The sequence below is a fragment of the Pantherophis guttatus genome, chromosome 13 (genome assembly GCF_059756535.1).
Source record: "Pantherophis guttatus breed Tessera chromosome 13, ASM5975653v1, whole genome shotgun sequence".
NCBI classification, from domain to species: domain Eukaryota; kingdom Metazoa; phylum Chordata; class Lepidosauria; order Squamata; family Colubridae; genus Pantherophis; species Pantherophis guttatus.
In genome coordinates this window covers 12,216,155-12,238,285 of record NC_142075.1, presented here as the reverse complement: position 1 = coordinate 12,238,285, position 22,131 = coordinate 12,216,155, and the positions used below count along the sequence as shown (strand labels likewise).

The 22,131-nt window shown below is 44.2% G+C and overlaps 1 protein-coding gene across 1 annotated transcript in view; it reads left to right on the top strand.

Annotated features, from left to right (window-relative positions):
• Positions 1 to 21,438, top strand: part of KLHL25 (kelch like family member 25) — a 30,288-nt gene extending 8,850 nt beyond the window's left edge. The window contains exons 2-3 of the mRNA XM_087878349.1: positions 12,489 to 14,310; positions 20,978 to 21,438. Of these exons, the coding sequence (XP_087734475.1) occupies positions 12,506 to 14,275 (1,770 nt within the window). The 5' untranslated portion in view covers positions 12,489 to 12,505 and the 3' untranslated portion in view covers positions 14,276 to 14,310; positions 20,978 to 21,438. The remainder of the gene's footprint in view (positions 1 to 12,488; positions 14,311 to 20,977) is intronic.
• Positions 21,439 to 22,131: the final 693 nt, after the last annotated feature.

Below are 22,131 nucleotides of genomic sequence, written 5' to 3'. Positions count from 1 at the left end.
CTCTTTTTTTTAATTTGATTTATATGCCGCCCTTCTCCGGAGACTCAGGGCGGCTTACAATGCGTTAAGCAATAGCCTTCATACTTTTGTATATTTTTACAAAGTCAGCTTATTGCCCCCACAAACTGGGTCCTCAATTTACCTACCTTAGAAAGGATGGAAGGCTGAGTCAACCTTGAGCCTGGCGAGATTCGAACTTACTAATTGCAGACAGCTGGAGTTAAATTACAATGCATTAGTCTGCTGAGCTATCCAGGCTCCTCTTGACATATATAGTTTTGCAGGTGACCACATCAAAGTGTCCCCCCATCAACTTTACATCCCCACAGCGGCTGAGAGTGCTGCTTCAACTGATAACGTCTGCCGGGGCACGTCTCTTGCCAGGGCCAAGGAGATCCCAGGCCTCAAGACTGGAAACTGACCACTGCAGTCTATGGTTTAGGAAATGTCAACGCTGACAAGAGAATTTGTCAGCTCTAAATCAGACTAAATCACCCTGATCCTGACTGTTCTTTAGTAGACCAGATCCTGAAGATGAAACTCAAATCCTTTGGCCACCTAATCAGAAGGAAGGACTCACTGGAGAAGTGCCTATTGCTGGGAAAGATTGAGGGCAAAAGAAGAAGGGAACGGCAGAAGAATGAGATGGCTGGATGGAGTCACTGAAGCAGTCGGCGTGAGCTTAAATGGCCTCCAGAGGATGGTGGAGAACAGGAAGGCCTGGAGGAACATTGTCCATGGGGTCACGATGGGACGGACACGACTTCACAACTAACAACAACAAGTTAGGCTTGCTTGCAAGGGAGAAAAATCACCAATGGGTTGTGTAGAAGTTAACAACATTTGGAGTACACCATCCAAAGGAGGCATTTCACGTGTACCGTACTCTACTAGCTGGTGGATTAGATTGTGTTTTGGCATGCAGATTTTCCTGGAAGTTTGAAAGGCCACTGCTATGTGTTTTTTTACTGTATACAATAATCTTAATTCCCTTTCGGTTAAAATCCTGCCCTCAGGATTTCATTTCTTGGCTATTTTAATCGACCAAAGAAAAGATTGAATATGTTTATGCTCCAAGCACACTTCCCTACCAAGTGTCTCTTTTATAAGGCGATGCTGACAATAACATATTCACTAAAGCGATTATTAGGCCGAAACTACTCTTCTTCACAATAGCCCACTTCTTACCAGATTTCCATTGCTTTTTTCTGGACATTTTGTTCTATACAGGTTACCTTGCTGCAAGAATTAGACTTTCTAGGAAATGTTAAAAGCATCCTGCAATGCAGCAAGATTTCAGCATTCACCGAATAATGCATTGCAAATTGGGAGGGGTGGGGATAGATGGAAAATTGTATCATTCCAATTTTAGTATATGTGCTGCTGAAGCGAGCACCGAGATGGAAAATTGTAGTGTCTCATTTTACAGACGAAGTAGTTTTATGGTTAGCTTCCTCTTAGTCCACCCACTGGAGTTCTCCAGGCTGGCTGGGGGATTCTGGGAGTTGAAGTCCATTGCATATTGAGGCTGCTGGTGTTGAGAAACTCACTGCTCTGGAGGACTAAACTTCAGCATCGCACATTCTTAGTTGCAGATGAATAATGCCCTATGAATCACATGGTTTTTAGATCAGAGGAAGTGAAGGATTCATGGTAAAATGACTAAAATGGGTGGACTTGGCCAAGGTGAGGTTCAGGTAGCAAATGTTGCAGTCCATCCAGATCTGAAAACTGCAAAAATGGCTCTTCTTAACCTAATTGCAAGAGGCATGGATTCCAAACATGTATAAACTGCTTGGGCTAAAACAAGAATGTCCACACCCGCCTTAATTTTGTTTCGAAACAGAGATGTTGAAACGCTATTAATTGCTAAACCAAAGGAGGAATGTGTTTTCATTAGGTTGCCGACAGGAATGTAATCCTTTTTCAGATATAAAGCTAGCTAATTGAGAATTTTCCACGGGTGAAATCCAGCAGGTTCTGACAGGTTCTGGAGAACCGGTAGCAGAAATTTTGAGCAGTTTGGAGAACCGGCAAATGCCACCTCTGGCTGGCCCCAGAGTGGGGTGGGAATGGAGATTTTGCAATTTCCTTCCTCCAGGAGTGGGGAGGGAATGGGGATTTTGCAGTATCCTTCTCATGGAATGGGGTGGGAATGGAGATTTTGCAGTATCCTTCCCCTGCCATGCCCATCAAGCCACACCATGCCCACCAAGCCATGCCCATAGAACCGGTAGTAAAAAAAAATTGGATTTCACCACTGGGACAAGTTATTCTCCAAAGCACCTGAGGGCAGGACAAGAAGCAATGGATGGAACTAATCAAGGAGAGAAGCAACTTAGAACTAAGGAGAAATTTCCTGACAGCTAGAACAATTAATCAGTGGAACAACTTGCCTCCAGAAGTTGTGAATGCTCCAACACTGGAAGTTTTTAAGAAGATGTTGGATAACACCACTGGAATGTTCCCTACCTAAAATTAACCGGAGCCCTCATTGGCTGAATTACTGAGGCATGTTTACTGAGGTTAATTTAATTCTGGTTTATGGAATTCATCATTTTCTTGTACAACAGGTTGAATCGTCAACTTAATCCTACCATACTTGATCAATGTGTTTGTTATGTGAAAGCAATTTACAATTTTGCTTAGGTGTAATCTAGCCAGCGTAGTAAATTCACAGGAATTCTTCTTGGAAACCACTTCTGGACTTTGTGCTTGAGGTGGGAAAAAAAAATGAAAATTTGATTTTTAGCGATTGATAGGTTTGTTGTAGAAATGGCTAGCTGGTATTATTAGGTGAAAGTAAAAAGTTGAAGTTTGATGCTACTATCTTATTCTACTGATTATTCTACTATCTTATTCTTACTGATGGTAAGTAATAAATACTTACCTGACTAGGTGGCTCAGTGGCTAAGACACTGAGCTTGTCAATCAGAAAGTTCGGCGGTTCGAATCCCTAGTATAGGTCTCCTGCGTGAGCAGGGGGTTGGACTAGATGACCTCCAAAGTCCCTTCCACCTCTGTTACTGTTACTGACATACTGCATCAAAGAAAGTCGGAAGTCCACTGTCTTTTCTCTCTTTTTTCCTTTTTCCTACACTTTTCCTTTCCCTTTTTCCTCCCTTATTTTCCTCCTATTTTCTTTTGTATTTTATATTATAAACTAATAAAGAAATGCTTTACAAACTCACAGGAAGAACGTGGAGCTGTGTTTTCCTTTTGCGTTGAAGTGATGCCTTCCTCTGACTTGGCTACTCAGCGTGTCAAAGACAGAAAAACAAGGAGTTAGGACCCCTTGTTCTTTCGGCAAACAATGAAACAATGGGGCACTTCTTTTCAAACTTTTTTAAAAAAAAAAAAACTATTGTTGATTTCTGGTTGTCAGCTTAAAAAGGCGTTTAGCGCTAAGTATAAAGTGCTATTTTTACTTCTCCCTTTCTAGAACCTACAATTAGTAAGAAACCTCTACTTAGGGACAGATAGCTAAAGTTACCAAAGAAGAAAAAGTTTCACCCAGAGGAAACTCTCTGGTTTCCAATAGAAGAAAATCTCTGTAGCTCAGGGTTGGAATGAGGAGTCCTTGCTGCTCTCTGAGCTTGGTTGTTTCCTTTTGGACGTTTCATTACCTGGCTAGTAACATCATCAGTGTTAGGGAGGATGGGGCTTGCTCCCCGTTTTTATACTGCAGCTTGGACTGCCAGTAGTAGATTGGTAGAGGTATGGTTTTCTCTTTGTTAGTTCCTTGCTTAGGGTATTGTCTTCTGCTTGATTTTTTGTTGTTTTGGTTTGGTGTTAATACCTGCTTATCTGGGTGTGGTTTGCTGGAGAGCATAGCAATAGCACTTAGACTTATATACCGCTTCACTGTGCTTTACAGCCCTCTCTAAGCAGTTTATAAAGTCAGCATATTCCCCTCAACAATCTGGGTCCTCATTTTACTGACCGTGGAAGGATGGAAGGTTGAGTCAACCTTGAGCTGGTGAGGCTCGAACTGCTGTGCTTTGGTCTTTATTATCAGCTTTCTGTTGTCTGTTTTGAATGGTGTGTAAATGTGACTGCATAATAATACATGAAACAAACTCTGGTCTGTTTTCGACACTGCAGTTTGCTTAACAAAGCCCACGGTTTGCCAGATTCACACAGTATTCTTTATCCCTGATCAACAAGCCCAGTCTCAGTGCTTCCTTGCAAAAGAGCCTCTTTGCATCCCTTAAAAGTTGATCTCAATCAAGCCAAGACTGAGTTGGGAAAGAGAAAACTCCCCAGTTTGAACTCATCCTGTGTTACAAACTCATTAGCTGGCTTTCGGCAACGTGCTTTCTCTTTAAGAACACAGCCCCTTCCGTCCCCATTCTACGGAAACTTCATATACAACCCAGAATTTTTTTTTTTTAAAAAAGGAAAAAAATAATAATAAAGGAGTAAGTGAAATCCTTTGGCTGCTTTGAAAGGCATCATGTTAAATATATTGTTGTTGTTATTCTCAAACAGTTGCAAATTCTCCAAATTGGCAACTCGGGATACAGTCTCTACAGCTGCTGAATGCAGATGAAATGTATTCCCAAGAATCCTTTTTGTCAAGGAAAATAAATAGAGGGGCAGACCGGCTGAGGCATCCTGTGCTCTCCCCTTGCATTTTTTTTGCTGCTCTTGGATGTGGTCCAAGAATTTGATCCAGGTAAATGCATGCAAGTCTGTTTGGCTACAGCGGATTGTACATTAAATGTGAATTTGATTGCTGCCTGAATCAACTCTCCAGAAGTAGCTAAAAAGCCTATTTGGGGGAAAGACATCTTCATCTTTTACAAATGCAGGTACTCTTTGAGTGTTGTTGTTGTTTTTCCCGGTGAGACCGGTCTATCAGGGCAACCTGGTCTACCCAATTATGGGACGGAGCATTTCGCCTTTCAGCCCCCAATCCAGGAGCCTTCGCAGGCAGTCGCTTTCACGACAAACTGTTTTTTGTGTTGAATGTATGTTTTACCGACAAAGAAATAAAGGGAGACTAGTATAGATCTATTTCAAGCTATTTAGCTCTCGTCAGCTAGCCATACCCTTTCTGGGATTCGAACCGGGGCATATTAGGTAGATGTATTAACCTCTAAGCCCGTGATGGCGAACCTATGGCACACGTGCCGAAAGTGGCACGCAGAGCCATTGCTCTTCTGGGTTCTGGCATGCTGGTCTCTCTCTCTCTCTCTCAGCCACCATGAATCCAGTGTCTTTTTCCCCACGTGGAACTGAAGCCGGAAGGATATTTCTTCCAACAGACCGCTTGCTCTCTTAGCGGTGCAGATTTAAGTAAGAGCTGCTGCTTGTGAGATTGCTCACAAAGCAAGCTCCAGTTTCACGTTTCAACATCTCTTAAGCTTGTTTGTGTGAATCAGTCGCTTTTTAACTCAAAGCGAGGGGCCAATGAAAGCGTGCAAGGTAGACTGCTTTCAAAACAAGAGCTCTGAAGCCATGGCCCACTTAGTCCCGTATCTGTGGCCCCATCCATTCCCAAAACAGATGGCTTCAAGATGGTTACACATTTGAAGAGAAGACAATGCATCTCTTCTATTCTCAATTCCCGGCAGTTGGGATTTAAAATGGATTGCTGATGAGGCAGCCAGCCAGAGTAATTATTGATAACCTGATCCTCTTATGAATCAACCCAACCCCCCCCTTTTAAAACCAACCGTCAGAGTATCTGATAGCAGCAAATTCCAGAAGTTTAATGAATTGCTTAGGTCAGTGCTGTTTGTGTTTTTTAAAAAATTGCTTCCAGTGCCTTATGGAAGACTTAAGTGGAAGGGTTTATATTTGGTAATTTAAAGCCTCCTCCTCATAGAAATTAAGTCAGCGTTCTGCTACCGCAGCTGGAATTCAGGATTTCGTAATGCATGAAAACATTTTCCATAACCTGGGGAGGAGAGGCCAACAGGTTGTGCTTAGATTAGAGGGCGTCACTAAAATGATTGGATTAGGAAGGACTGCACAAAGTGAAAAGGTAAAGGCAAGAACGATCCTGTCTTGTAGGTTTATCTGTTTTTTTCCAGAGATAAATCTCTCAAGGCAGAGTTGTACATGCCATAAAAACTTTGGCAATAAGAGAGCTGATGTTGTCTAGATTAGGGGTCTCCAGCCTTGGCAACTTTAAGACTTGTGGACTTCAACTCCCAGAATTCCTGAGCCAGAGGAATTCTAGGAGTTGCAATCCACAGGTCTTTAAGTTTTCAAGGTTGGAGATCCCTGGTCTAGATTATGGGTGGTACCTATCAGCACCCTTCTGCATTTCCTCTGGCTCCCCCTCTCCTTGCTCACCTGTGATCAAGTTGCCTTGAAAATGTTCCATTGCCTTCATCATCCAGAAGGTGCTTTGACCTGCAGGTAGCAAACAAGACAATAAAACCACAAAACTGGAGTAATATCAGGAGTATTCTCTCTGTAGCTCAAACTAGTTGCAAAGTATGTTCTTATCACAAAGTTTATAAGGCCACCCCAACTCAAACAATGTGACTCTGGGCAGTGCACAGCATTAAAAAAACAGCCCCCCCCCTTTTCCAAAACCCCACCCCCACCAAACTACAGTAGTGGTCAAAATTGTGGAAACCTTTTGGGAAAAGTGTATTTTCTAAAACTAGCTAATAACACCACTTTTTTTTGGAGTTGTACCATAAAATTATATATCAATGGAAATCTAATTTAATCAAAAATGTAATGCAATAACTTTTATGAAGGATTTGCTGTTAGAACAGTAGTTACAGTATGAAGAAGAAAAGTGAAACACGTAGAAAAAACGAGATATACAAAAATTATCACCATGTCAGTTAATACTTAGTTGGGTAACCTTTAGCATGAATTACGGCCTTACAACGTCTTCCCATGGAGTGAACCCAGTCTTTTAGTTCTGCAGCTGTTATACTGTGAAACCAAGATTGAATGATGGCTTCTATTAACTGAGTTTTATTGCTGGGTTGCTTCTGACTAACCAGTTTCTTTAGTCGGCTCCATAGATTTTCAATTGGTTTAAGGCCATGATGGCGAACCTATGGCACGTGTGCCAGAGGTGGCACGCAGCCCCCTCTCTGATGGCACGCAAGCCGTTGCCCCAGTTCAGCTCCACAGCGCATGCACCTCCCACCAGCCAGACGGTCTTTGGTCTCTGCCACGCATGCATGGGGCGGGGTGCGTGCAAGGGCTGTGTGTGCATGCACGGGGGGCGGGGCACATGCGGGGTGTGTGCAAGGGGGCATGGGGCATTTGGGGGGTGGGGCACAGGCAGGGAGTGCACGCGCATATGTGGGGGGACAGGGTTAGGGCACCCACATTGCATTTTGGGGGTTCAGGCACGCAATCCGGAAAAGGTTAGCCATCACTGTCCTATTGAATAGCTTGACCTTAAAAAAAAGCTGAAAAAATGGACGTGCCAGAAAGCCTTCAGCTGTTGCTTAAATAGTCAACAGCACCAGAATAGTTGGCTGTTTATTGTATTATTATCATTATTATGCACTATTTTGTTGTGTTTTATGTTTTTCTACACTTCCCAGAGCCTCTTGGGGTTGAAGCAGTCAATACCTTTTATAAATAAATTCTGCATTTTATGTCTACTGTAAAATGAATTATTTATTTGATAAATAGTAAAAAATTTATAAAATGCAAAGTAAAAACTCCAGCTCAGCATGCTTCTGCTCCCGCTGACGATAATGCCCATTTCTCTGCCCAGATTGCTGTCTCTACCCAGTGAAACATGATTCTGTATGCAGGCAGCTCTTTAAAATAGGGCAATTGAGGGAATGCAGAAGGCTTTTATTCGTTGTTGTTGTTTTTTTTAAGTTTACTTTTTGGGCTTCTGTAAAGTCTCCAGATTAAATGACCTGTGTTTGCAACCTGTGGTTGGATTGGAAAAATAGCAATAGATGATGCTACAGCAGACATTCCTAGCCATTCATTACGACCACAGTTGAGCCCAACGTTTATGTTGCTAAGTGAGAAGTTTTGCCACATTTTACGACCGCTCTTGCCGCTGTTGTTAAGTGAATCCCTGCGGTTGTTAAATTCGTAACGCGGGTTGTTAAGTGAATCTGGCTTCCCCAGATTCTGACTTTGCTGGTCAGAAGGTTGCAAAAGGGAATCACATAACCTCGGGACACTGCGACCATCATAAATATGAATCAGTCACTAAGCATCTGACTTCTGAACATGCGACCATGGGGATGCTGCAACGGTCATAAATGTGGAAAATGGTCATAAGTTACTTTTCTCAGTGCTGTTGTAACTTCGAACAGTGATAAACAAATGCTTGTAAGTCTAGGGCTGCCTATATTGCCCATAATACTTGTAAGTATTATGTTTGTATTTAATTAAATACAAATCAATTTACGAAAAATATTTGCTGTTACAAGATTGTTCTTGTAGACTGATACCAGTGGTGGGTTCCTCCCGGTTCGGCCGAGCCGGTAGCGGTGAATATATGATGTCACCGAACCGGTTCTCTTTGTTCGGGAGCTGGGCCCTCCCGCCCCCCGTCCCCCCACCCTCCGTATTATTCTTACCTTTTATTTGGCCCCACCCCCAATCTATTGCTGCCTCCTGAGTCCCAGCTGATGGGCTATAAGGAAAAAAACTGTTTAAACTCTTGTTGCAGGGCTTCAAAGGGCTTCCCTACAGCTGATCAGTGTTAAAAGGCAGTGTGGTGGTAGACCGGTGCCTCCAAAAACAAATGAGTAGATCAGTGCCTCCAAAAACAAATGAGTAGACCAGTGCCTCCAAAAACAAATGAGTAGACCAGTGCCTCCAAAAACAAATGGGTAGACCGGTGCCTCCAAAAACAAATGAATAGACCGGTTCAGCTCTGCAAGCAGTTAAAAGCCTGGTAGACCAGTACCTCTGCTAAATCCTAAAGAATTGTCACATGACAATCAAGCCATGCCCACAAAATAAGCCACGCCTACAGAACCCGTAGTAAAAAAATTTAGAACCCACCCCTGACTGGTACCATACGGAAATAAATGCAATCTTTACATATCAAACCAGAAGAACACTCCCGTAACGTTCATTGACTGATTTCATACGTTCCAAGCAATTCACCTCCATAGTTTAGTTCAGGTGTCTCCACCCTTTTGGCTTGCCTGGACTGCATTGAATGAAAGGAAGTTGTTTTGGGCCACAGATAATAGAATAACAAAGTTTGAAGGGACCCACCTTGGAGGTCTTCTACTCTAACCCTCTGCTCAGGCAGGAAACTCTATACCAATGATGGCTAACCTTTTTGGCGCCAAGTGCCCAAAGCACGTGTGTACGCATACCCATAATGCAATGTGCGTGTGCCCCGCCCCCTGCGCATGCACGCACAACACCCTGTCGTGCGCCCCGCCCCCACACATACACGACCCCCGCACATGCATATGCGACTTCCTTGCACGCGTCCCATGCATGTGCCCGTGTCTCCTGCATGTGCCCCCCGCATGCGTGGCAGAGACACGAAAACTAGCTGGCTGGCCGGAGGCGCGCATGCATGCACGGCAGAGTTGAGCTGGGGCAACGGCTAACATGACCACAGAGAGGGTTCAACGTGCCACCTGTGGCACGCATGCCATAGGTTAACCATCTCAACCTCTTTACCATTCTAGACAAGTGGTTGTCCAATCTCTTCTTAAAAACCTCCAGTGTTGGAGCACTCACAACTTCTGGAGGCAAGTCATTCCACTGGCTAATTGTTTTCACTGCCTGGAGATTACTCCTTAGTTCTAGGTTGCTTCTCTCCTTGATTAGTTTCCATCCATTGCCTCCTGTCCTGCCTTCAGGTGCTTTGGAAAAATTGGTTGACCCCTCTTCTTTGGGGCAACCCCTGAGATATTGGAAGACTGTTATCATGTCACCCCTATGTAGAATATGTAATATAGTTAACGTATATAAAATAACTCCCTTTATTTTTCTATATTTTTATTATGAACTTGTGGGTCCACCTTACTGGCTGTTCAGGACCACAAATGGGTCCTAATTGAAAGCCTTAAAACAACTCGGTAGGTAATACAACACAACTAGATCCTCCAAAACAACAGAATTGTCTGAGCAAGAATAGCTTAAGTAATTTGTCCCAGAAGCAAAATTTAAACAGAAGGGAATGCTTTGCTTCCTGGTTCATTGTTCCACTTCTACAGTGTAGACATTGGCTTAAAAAATAAACCTTACTGAGTGTAATAGGAGTTACAAAATAAGCCTGGAATGCATACAAATGCGGGTTTTAACATCAGCTATCAATTATACTAACAAGCAGGGTAACACAGTCTGCAATCATGGGCTGCTCTAATCACAGAAGATCAGTCTGCAGCCATGAAATGCTCTAACCACAGGCTCAGTCTGCAGTTCTGGAGCGCTCGAATTGATGCCATGGTTCATTTGAACTTTCTCTTGGGAACAGAATAATGGACAGCTTTTTAGAGGTTTTCCCCATCCAGTCTCTCAGCCTCCAATCTCCCAAATACAGCTAGCCATAGAAGAAGGCAGCCACCACAAATTTTGCTTTCTAAGGTTGAAGCTCTCTCTTCCATATTTTTCTTATTTATTTTTAAAAATATAAAATTTATATTAAAAAAAAAATCACCACCACCACCACAAGCCAGCAAGGAGATGGTGAATGGAAAACCAGGTGCTTCAACCAACCAGATGTCAAGGTTCCAACTAATGCCCTAATACCGTGATGACGAACCTATGGCACGCGTGCCCACAGGTGGCACACGTAGCCATATCGGTGGGCACGCGAGCTCAGCTCTGGCGTGCATATGCGTGCCAGCCAGCTGATTTTCGGGCCTTCTGGGCCCACCAGATATAGGGAAACAGGCTGTTTCCTGCCTCTGGAGGGCCTCGGGGGGTTGGTGGGGGATGCCCGTTTTCCACCTTAAAGGACAGGCGGAAGTTGGCAAACAGGCCGTTTCTGGCCTCCAGAGGGCCTCCAGGGGGGTGGGGAAGGCCCTTTTCGCCCTCCTTAGACTCCTAGAAAGGCTCTGGAGGCTGGGGAGAGCGAAAAACGGGCCTTCCGGTCCCACCAGAAGTTGGCATGCGATGGCAAAATTGTTAGTCATCACTGCCCTAATAAAAGCAGGACCCCTAAGCCATTTAGCAAGAAAAATCCAATTCTTTATTAAGAGCGCCATTGTCTGCATGAACTAAGTGAAGCCAACTCTGACTTCACCCGGTTTGTGCTTTGCTTCTGACCCTGTGGCCTCCTCCCCCCAAGGTGTGTCACCAATCACATTCCCCAACGAAGCAATTTTGCGGGTTGTAGAAGTCTGAGGAGCCTGAGTTGCGTAGGAGGCTAATGCCTCCTAAGGCAGCATTTAACATCCAGCTGCCTGCAATTACTGCGAGTTCAGTTCTCACCAGGCTCAAGGTCGACTCAGCCTTCCATTCTTTCTAATGTGGGTAAATTGAGGACCCAGTTTGTTGGGGCAATAAGCTGACTTTGTATAAATATACAAAAGTATGAAGGCTATTGCTTAACGCATTGTAAGCCGCCCTGAGTCTCCGGAGAAGGGCGGCATATAAATCAAATTAAAAAAAAAAAAGTCACTCCCTCCGGCTGTTGTGGGTCTCCATGGAGATGGCCTTGACTTTGGGTGGCTAGGATGTGTTTTGTTTTGACTGAAGTATGAGTTCCTCGGTGCAGCTGCGAGGCGTGATTTCCCATCCCTCTGCCTATGTCAACTCGGGAGCACGTCAGGAAATCTTTGTGAGTTGACATAAGGAAGTTTGGCCTGAAGCTTTAAGTGAGGACCTTGAATTTTGTTTTCTTTTGTTTCGAAATGTAAGGGTTGCTTGGCACAAACATGAATAGAGCAATGTGGACAGTGTTGCGTTTGTGGGCGAGAAGGGAAATGGAGATGGGATTAGGGAAACTGACAGAAAGGTGTGATTTGGCATCCAGGAGAAATGGCGAGACTAGAGAAGGCACGCCAGCAAATAATCTAATCTACATTTACAGGGTGGTCAATCCAGCAAGAGATGCAGAGGAAGAATTGGAAAAGTGCTTGGAGCAATTTTTACATTTTTTTAAAGCACAATTTGAATCTTATTCTTGTTTTTTATTCAGTCTCCGGCCATGATTAGATCAAGAGCTCATTTTATCCGTGATTACATTATGTATCTCTTTGACTGTTGACTGGCTATTAGAAATGATCAATGGTATTTCAAGACATTGGTCTCTTTATTATTCCCACTGATTGGTGATCCTGGATATATTTCCTTAGATTTTAGGGACAGCATTTTATTGTTTCAGATGATAAAAGGATTTATATGGCTGTCCATTTTAGTCATAGAATAACAGTTGGAAGGGACCTTGGAGGTCTTCTAGTCCAACCCCCTAGTACATATACTTGGCTGAGAATTATGACTAAGCACAAGGTCATCCTAGATTTCACTCTGAGTCTCCCCAGTGTTAAACCCCACTGTGTTTGGTTTTATCAACCACAATTATTTGAAAATAAGGATGTTTCTTGTTCCCACAGGTCACGCTCCAGGAGTCATGTCAGTCAGCGTCCATGAGAACCGTAAATCCAGGACCAGCACCGGCTCAATGAATATCTTGCTGTTCCACAAAGCCTCTCATTCAGACTGTGTCTTGTCTCACCTCAATACTATGAGAAAGCACTGCATGTTCACAGATGTTACACTCTCTGCGGGGAACAAAGCCTTTTCGTGCCACCGAGCAGTATTAGCTGCTTCCAGTAGATATTTTGAAGCCATGTTCAGCAATGGCCTTCGTGAGAGCTTAGGGGATGAAGTCAATTTCCACGACAGCCTCCATCCAGAGGTGTTGGAGCTGCTGCTGGACTATGCTTATTCATCCAAGATCATCATCAACGAGGAGAATGCAGAGTCCCTCCTGGAAGCTGGAGACATGTTGCAGTTTCACGACGTCCGAGATGCAGCTGCAGAATTTCTCGAGAAGAACCTTTGTCCTTCCAATTGCTTGGGGATGATGGTCCTGTCGGATGCTCACCAGTGCAAGAGGCTTTACGAGTTCTCTTGGAGGATGTGCTTGGTCAACTTTGAGACAATCCACAGGACTGATGAATTTAACAACCTCTCTAAGGATACGCTGCTGGACTTGATTTCCAGCGATGAGCTAGAAATTGAGGACGAGGAGAAAGTCTTCAAGGCAGTCATCCATTGGGTGAAATACGACTTGGACAAAAGGAAGCCCTTTCTCCCGGAGCTTCTAAAGAACGTGCGGTTGGCATTGCTGCCTTCTGGATGCCTCAAAGAAGCCATGGCCTACGAGGAGCTGATCACCACAGAGGAGGAGAACAAGGAAATCATGGGAGAAGCTCTTTGGTGCAAGAAAAAAATCTTGCAGAACGATGGGGTAGTCACCAGTCCTTGCGCCAAGCCCCGCAAAGCCGGGCACACGTTGCTCATCTTAGGCGGGCAGACATTCATGTGTGACAAAGTCTACCAAGTCGACCACAAAGCCAAAGAGATCATCCCTAAATCAGACCTGCCCAGCCCGCGGAAAGAGTTCAGCGCATGTGCCATTGGCTGCAAAGTTTACATCACTGGAGGGAGAGGCTCAGAAAACGGGGTATCCAAGGATGTCTGGGTCTATGACACGGTCAACGAAGAGTGGTCCAAAGCTGCCCCCATGCTGATCGCTCGGTTTGGACACGGTTCAGCCGAGCTCGAGAACTGCCTCTATGTAGTGGGCGGTCACACCGCAGTGGCGGGAGTCTTTCCTGCTTCTCCTTCGGTTTCGCTGAAGCAGGGGGAGAAATACGATCCCGTTGTCAATAAGTGGACCATGGTTGCTCCCCTCAGGGATGGTGTCAGCAATGCTGCAGTCGTAAGCGCCCGGCTCAAGCTTTACGTTTTCGGTGGGACCAGCATTCATCGGGATATGGTATCCAAAGTCCAGTGCTATGATCCGACCGAGAACCGGTGGACTATCAAAGCCGAGTGCCCCCAACCCTGGCGTTACACAGCAGCGGCTGTCTTGGGTAGCCAGATTTTTATCATGGGGGGAGACACGGAATACACAGCTGCGTCTGCTTACCGTTTTAACTGTGAAACGGATCAGTGGACCCGTATTGGGGACATGACGGCGAAGCGGATGTCCTGCCACGCGTTGGCTTCGGGAAACAAGCTGTACGTGGTAGGGGGTTACTTTGGGACGCAGAGATGCAAAACGTTGGACTGTTACGACCCCACTTCAGATACCTGGAACTGTATCACCACGGTGCCTTATTCCCTCATCCCCACGGCTTTTGTTAGCACATGGAAACACTTACCGGCCTGACACACAGGAGCACTGGTTACAATGGAGCACAAGAGGTAAGATTCCTTCAGGAAAGTTCCACTTAAGACTTACCTGTCTTTTTTTTTTTTTTTTTTTTTTGCAGGAAAGCTTTTTTAAGGTGGAAACATCTCCAGTTCACAAGTATAGAAAATCTGAGAAAATAATTTTGGGGGAAAGTGAATTTGGATACTTTTGAACTTTGCTTAGATTTTAAGGGTGAAGGACAGTCATATGTCAAGAGAAAGACTTAAAGCAGAGGTCTTCAAACTTGGCAGCTTTAAGTCTTGTGGACTTCAACTCCCAGAATTCTGGGAGTTGAAGTCCACAAGACTTAAAGCTGCCAAGTTTGAGGACTCCTGACTTAAAGCAACAAATAAAAAAATATGGTACTTAAAATCATCTGGGCAACAATAAAAATACACCAGAAGTTAAATGTCTGGACCAACGAAAATATCATTAGGTCCAGAAGAGATGGATAAGGCCTGGCCTTAATAAATAGCAATAACTCTTAGATTTATATACCGCTTCATAGTGCTTTACAAACCTCTCTAAGCAGTTTACAGAGTCAGCCTATTGCCCCCTACGATCTGGGTCCTCATTTTACCGACCTTGGAAGGATGAAAGGCTGCGTCAACCTTGAACCGGTCAGGATCGAACTGCTGGCAGTCAGCAGAATTAGCTCGCAATAATGCATCCTAACCACTGCACCACAGCGGCTCTTAGGTGATGTGTCTTTCTATGGACACAACCACAACCTCCACTTACGCCTTCCTTTCTGTTTACAGAGGTCTTTAAAGTACATTCTAATACTGAGAAGGATGGCAAACCAGTTCTCAGCCTTACCAGGTGGACCAGACAGAAAACATGTCCAGTTGACCTAATTCTGCCGTTTTTGGAAGGGTACTTGAATAGAGCCTTGCAAGTCTGAATGTACAATTCTCCCCATCTTCTTTTTTTGAATTTTAATGACCCTGTAATCCCTTGCATCGGGGTGGATTTGGGGCAATTGAAAGGAGCTGAGCATTTACTGGCCGGATGCCCTTCTTGATGCTTATGCAGGGTTCACAGCAAATAATCACTCATTGTGCCCAGAGAGAGAAACTTCTGCCCGTACCTAGGATTGAACTCACAGCCTTCTTCTTGTGAGATGAGAGTTCCACCTTTAGGCCACCACGCCACTCCTCCTCCGTCCCCTATACACTTGAGAAATTAGGGAGGGTCCCTTTTGAGCTTTTTGCCCCACTCATTATCCATCTGAGGGCTATGCTGTCTCTTATCTGACCATTCCTCAGGCTCTGAGCCCAATCTCCCATGGTCAATTCCCCACATACAGAATCGTTACACCTATGTGTAGCTCCAGCTGAAGGTACAAAGAGCCAATGGTGCCATGAAAAAAAGCTTGTCTCTCTAGCTTAGTCCCAAGAGCACCTTAAAAATTGATCATACTGTAGTGGAGCCCAGCTCCTAGACAAATTCTTTTATTGCTAGAGATAGAACAGTCGCTCCAGTAATTGTGTGGCTAGATTTACAAATTACACTAATCTATCCTGCAGTAGATTTGATTTTGGCTTGGCTTTGTGTATGTGTCAAGACAGCCTTCTTTTGTCTGTCTGCAAAGGATGGAGTCCTGTCTGAGCACAAACACAAAACAAAAGCTCCGCTACTTCGCAATGACACTGCCCTGTGTTCTCACCGGACTTTATTCAGATATTCTTGGCTACTAATAACTGCTTTTCCAAATTCTAGCTCAGTTCGGCCGTGACAGTTTTCCCCAGCTCCCAAATCCTGCTTCCAGCAGCCCAGGCGTCTGTGAGTTTGTCGTTCAACCGTTAATTACTTTTGCAACGCGTGGGAAAAGTCCATTTTCAAGCTCAGTTTACAGAGCCCTTGAAAGATTTTGCATTCGCGGTGGAAATAAAATTTATATGTCTGTCATGCAGGTGCCGTCTGAATGCCAAAACTGCAAGCCAAATACATCCGTAGCCAATGCTTTGGAATAGATTTTTGAGACGGCGCTGAAGGATTTTTAGAACTGAAATAAAGGCTGAGCCGTTTTTTTCTCCCCTCCAACAGCTAGTATTTTCCCCTGGGAAATCCCTTTAGAGTAGACAATGCACGTATTATTCTGAGATGCTCCGGCCTCTTAAAACTTTTTTTGGTTGGTGAGATTTCTTTGTTCCTGCAGTTGTGATTTCCAGAGATCTCTCGTCTTGGCTCAGATTAAGAAGGTCTTCTGAATAGCCAATGTCTTGATTTTGAAGCTGCTTTTGTTTGCGGTCCGCTGCCTTGTTATAAAGGGGACGCAGTAGCTCAGTGGCTAAGACGCTGAGTTTGCTGATCGAAAGATCGGCAGTTCAGCAGTTCGAATCCCTAGTGCTGCGTAATGGGGTGAGCTCCCGTTACTTGTCCCAGCTTCTGCCAACCTAGCAGTTCGAAAGCAGGTAAAAAATGCAAGTAGAAAAATAGGGACCACCTTTGGTGGGAAGGTAACAGCGTTCCGTGCGCCTTTGGTGTTTAGTCATGCCGGCCACATGACCACGGAGACGTCTTCGGACAGCATTGGCTCTTCGGCTTTGAAACAAAGTCGGGAATGACTAGCACATATGTGCGAGGGGAACCTTTACCTTTTTTACCTTGTTATATGGCAAGATTTAAATGCTTTTTTCCCCTCAGACATTTTGCTGAATCTCTGGGAAAGAATCAAGGGATTCAGAAAAATTAGGAAAAAAGGGTCGGCAGTTCTTAATATCAAGTTGCATGTTAGCTAGGTTTCCTTAACTATTTCTTGACTTGTGTTTCATGCCAAGTTGTAGCTGCTTAACTGTGATCTGTTGCCCGAGACACAGTTGTCCGTCCCCAGGTGTGCAGCAGGTGTGCAAACAGGTATTATAATGCAAACAACCATAATTAGGTTCCCATAACACACTAAGGAAAGGGACACGGTGGCTCAGTGGCTAAGACACTGAACTTGTCAATCGAAAGGTCTGCAGTTCAGCGGTTCAAGTCCCTAGTGCCGCGTAACGGGGTGAGCTCCCGTTATTTGTTCCAGCTTCTGGCAACCTAGCATTTCGAAGGCACGTAAAAAATGCAAGTAGAAAAATAGGGACCACCTTTGGTGGGAAGATAACAACATTCCGTGCGCCTTTGGCATTTAGTCATGCCGGCCACATGACCATGGAGACATCTTCGGACAGCGCTGGCTCTTTAGCTTTGAAATGGAGATGAACACCACCCCCTAGAGTTGGGAACGACTAGCACATATGTGCGAGGGGAACCTTTACCTTTAACACGCTAAGATAAAAGCCTACAAACCAGATACTGGAATAACCAACCACTTGTTTAGCAAACATTCATAGTTAGAATGGCACTCCAAAAAGTAATTTACAACGAGTTCTCACACAGCATGTGTGAGAACAGGTCATGTGATCAAAATTAAGGCACTTGGAAACTGGCATGTATTTATCCCCTGGTTTTCCACTTGGTGACTATGTCATGGGTCCAGACTGTGCTCATTAAGCGAGGACTAAGCAGGTTATATGAACAGAATCCTTAAAAACGTCCCTGCCCTTTTTGAAGGACAGCAAGGCCAAGGTGGAGCTGGTCCGAGCCTCTCTCTTACGTTTCCTCCTCCTCAAAGCCAGAGCTAAATTCCTCTACGGTGGCTGAATATGAAATTCCTTTATACCATTTCTGTAGCAGCAACTTACATATATATTTTCCTCCTCTGCATTAAGTCATTGCCAGAATCGTTCTCGGGTTCCTTAAAACTCTGAAAGCCGATAGTTTGATTGCACCTTAGTTGTTAAGCATTAGTTTTTTCTTCTGGTTATTCTGTTGGAACGGGAGGATCATTTCGAAAGAGAAGTTTTGAAAACAGGCCAAAGATGACAGTCTAATGTTTGTGAGCTGCACGTGTTCCCTTGTGAGCTCAATTTGTGAAGCTCTTCAAGAGTCAGCTACTCCTGCACTTTGCATAACTGCCAGTCCTGAGGCTTGGATTCAAATGAACGCCACGGGCACTGAGGGCGTTGCCATCTCATAAAATGCTCTTCTGAATGAAATATGCCTTTAACTAGCCACAAAACTCAACAGCTTGTTGCACAGATTAAAACTCCCTTTTTATGACGCTGTAATCTCTTAATTCGGGGTAGAGTTGAGGTGACTAGATGGAGCTGAGCATTTACAGGCCGGATGCCCTTCCTGATGCCCCACCGAGTCACATAGACTGTTGCAAAGATTCAGTTACAGTAACTGCAGATCTGGAAATCTCCTCTACAACCAGTTGTCCATTCTGTGTCCCTGCTTCTGCCCCACCCTTTTTGCTCACTACTCCCATTTCCTAATATTATGGAGCGGACGAATATTGTGGGTTGCCGGATGGATAGACAAACGACAAGCCACTTTCCTATTCCCCAACAGAGATAAGAGGTTGTGTGTTCTTCAGAATCCTGGAATTTGCTGCTAAACTTGGGCATCAAACTGTTGGGCATCCCTTCTTTCATTCAGACTTTATTTCCTCTCTTGCCTTCTCTCTAGACTGCGTTCATACCTCATATTAAGCACAAGCTGCTTAACTGTATGTGTTTACTGCTGCATTGAAAGCAAACAACATTTAGCAATACACTAAACTAAAATTAATCAAACCAAGTTAGGGCTTAATGAATCATGTGAGCTCTTTCATTCAGATGAAAGGTCCAGATCTTTCATTCTCTCCTCCCCTTCCCCCTCCCCTCCTCTCCTTTCTTCCTTTCCTCTCTTCCTTTCCTTTTCTTTCCTTTCCTCTATTTCTTCTCCTCTCCTCCCCTCCCCTTTTCTCTCTTCTCTCTCTTCTTTTCTCTCTTTTCTTTTCCACCTCCTCTCCATTTAACCTGTATAGGTTTTTTTTCCAAGGACAACAGAGACCCTGATAATAGGAATCCAGAACCATCTCCTGCTAGCTTTTTTCCCGCTATCTCATATTAGAGTGGCTGAAATGGTCATGTGACACATCCTTTCGTTACCAATAATCCAGGTTGCCACCTATGAACAAATTGTGCTCAATGGAAATATTGACACCTATAATTTAATACGGGTGGGGATCAGGGTGGCTACAGCAGATGAGCTGTTCCTGCTAAGTTGATATTTGTCTCCAAAGCCTGATTATCAGGCCAAGCTAACTGGGAGTGGCTGTTGTTTAGAAACATGTTTTGGCAAGCTAAGCCTGGGTTGAAACCTTTAGTTTCTGAACCGTGTATCCTCGGTCAGCCATATATAATAAAGGCTACTAAGTGTCTACGGAGATTCTCAGTCATCCAGGTCATGGTAGTCCCAAAAGTGCTTTTTTTGCAATAGGTAACTGGACATAAATCCTTCCATTCCCCACCGTCCAGTCACAGCTGAAGAAGCTTCTTGGATGTGAAGCGAAACACCTTCAAAGAAAAACCAGGAAGTCCAGTTGCCTCTTGAAAAAAAGCATCTTTGAGAAAGGCTACTAAGATCAAGTAAATTGATCCTATGGCGCGAGTAACAGAGTGACTCACCCATCCCAAGAGTATTGGTGGTATTATTCTAGTTTTTCCCACTTTGGGCATGCTTCCCATTCTACCTTTAGATGACTGTGGAGGAATCTTCTATCTTATGCTACTTTGACTAATACAAAGCCTGAGTGACAGAAGATGGGCTGCATACTGCAACCAAGGTCCTCCCAGCTATCTATCTATATAAAAAAAGGTGGTCTGTATGTATGTTCCAGCATCCCTCTGGAATGCCTTGAGCAATTTCAACCAGACTTGGTACACAGATAACTTACTATCTGGAAACAAATACTGTGGGGGTAAGACACCCCTGGTGTGTGTGTGTGTGTGTGTGTGTCTGTGTGTGTGTGTTCCAGCATAACTGGAACGCCTGGGTCATTAAGGAGTGTGAGTGCAGCGTCCTAGAGCAGCAATTGTTTGTGATGTCAGTTCCTTTGCAGCTTCCTCTGGAAAAGCAGCGGTGACGTTCGCCTTCCAGTGGAGCAATGGGGAAGTGCCTGATGGATTTCTGGCAAAGTGCCAGGATCATAGACAGGGTGGGGAAGAGGAGCGCATGGGAGGGGGAAGGGAAAGGGCAGGGATGATGGGCATGGGAACTATATCTTTTTAACTGTATTTTAATGTTTTTATCTATGTTTTTTACTTTGGCTGTACACCACCCTGAATCCTTCGGGAGAAGGGCGGTATATAAATTTGATAATAAATAAATAAATTAATAAACAAACGGGGGGAAGAAAGACCTCTCTCAATGGCTGTCAGACAAACGTTTCAATGTCTATAAATACCCGGGCAATGCTGGATTACCAGCTAGTTTTCTATAAATGGAGGACAGGGACATGCTAAATGATCTCCATAAGTGGAACAGAGACTCTCATGAATGCTTTCTTTTCCTGTATGGACGCTTGACAGCGAAGAAGGAAACCTTAATAGATTTGTAACCTCTTAATGTGGTGACAGACCAGAAAGATAAAAACATTGGGGTGAATGTCTTTGCAGAGGACAGTTGATTTTATGTACCTTTCCTTAGAACATTCATCCATGCATTGAATGTACATCCTATTTAGGACGCCCTTCCACTCATGGGGTGGTCATCTCCCTAGGCAAAGACTTTTCCTGCCTTTATCAACTGGTTATAACTGAATGCTTACCTCTACAACCAATCACTGACTGTTTTTTCTCTCTCTTCCAGATGAAGCATTTGCTGCATCATTATTACAATGGAAGCTATACCAGTAGCTGGAGACACCAGCTTTGCTTTCTGGTTGCTCCCACACAATCCGGTCTATTGGTATGCCATCTTGGGATCTCCATCGGTTTTCCCAAAGCTTGGATGGGTGGAAAGGCTGAGCATTCCTCTTGATTTTCTCCAAGGAAAAGGGAACAAAGAAGTCCTTCTGTAAGGACAGACTTGTCTGTTCCTTGCAGGTATCACTTTGATCCCAGGTAGCGTGGAGAAGCAGCCTTTAAAAAAAAGGCCTTGATGATTTCCATTCAAGGACTTCAGAAGCTCCCTTCTGAATGAAGGGGGAATGAAGCACAACCGTATCAGCAAGGGCTTGAATTGCACCACAGATGTTGTTGATGATGATGATTTGTACTTTGATGTGACCAGGAGTTCTAGTAAATGTTAATAAAACTATTTGTCTTGCATGAGTGGGAGTTTTCTTTTTGGAGTGCAGCGAATTAACAATGTAATATCTATGGATAGTTGTTGTTAGTTGTGAAGTCGTGTCCGACCCATTGTGACCCCATGGACAACGTTCCTCCAAGCCTTCCTGTCCTCTACCATCCTCTGGAGTCCAGTTAAGCTCACGCCGACTGCTTCAGTGACTCCATCCAGCCACCTCATTCTCTGCCGTCCCCTTCTTCTTTTGCCCTCCATCGTAACCCTAACCCAGCATTAGGCTCTTCTCCAGTGAGTCCTTCTCATTAGGTGACCAAACTATTTGAGTTTCATCTTCAGGATCTGGCCTTCTAAAGAGCAGTCAGGGTCTATGGATACATTGCTTTTTTATGGAGAACTTGACCAGCAAAACAGCTGCTACTTCTGACGTTCATAAGACTCAGAATTGCTTTCCTCATTTGAAGATGGATGCTTAAATGGGAAGCCCACAGAACTAGTAGTAAAAAACAATTGAATTTCACCACTGCACAGAATGTTTGTCAAGAAAACAACAATTTTGCATCCTAGAATTTCAAGGGTATTTAGGATTTTTTTAAAAAGCTATTCCTGGTGAGAAGATTGTAAGGCAAAGTAGTTTCATTATTTATGGATAGAACTGGTGGATACATAACGCCAGGGAGAAAAAGGAATATTTTTTCCTCTTCTCCTCGCATGTTTAT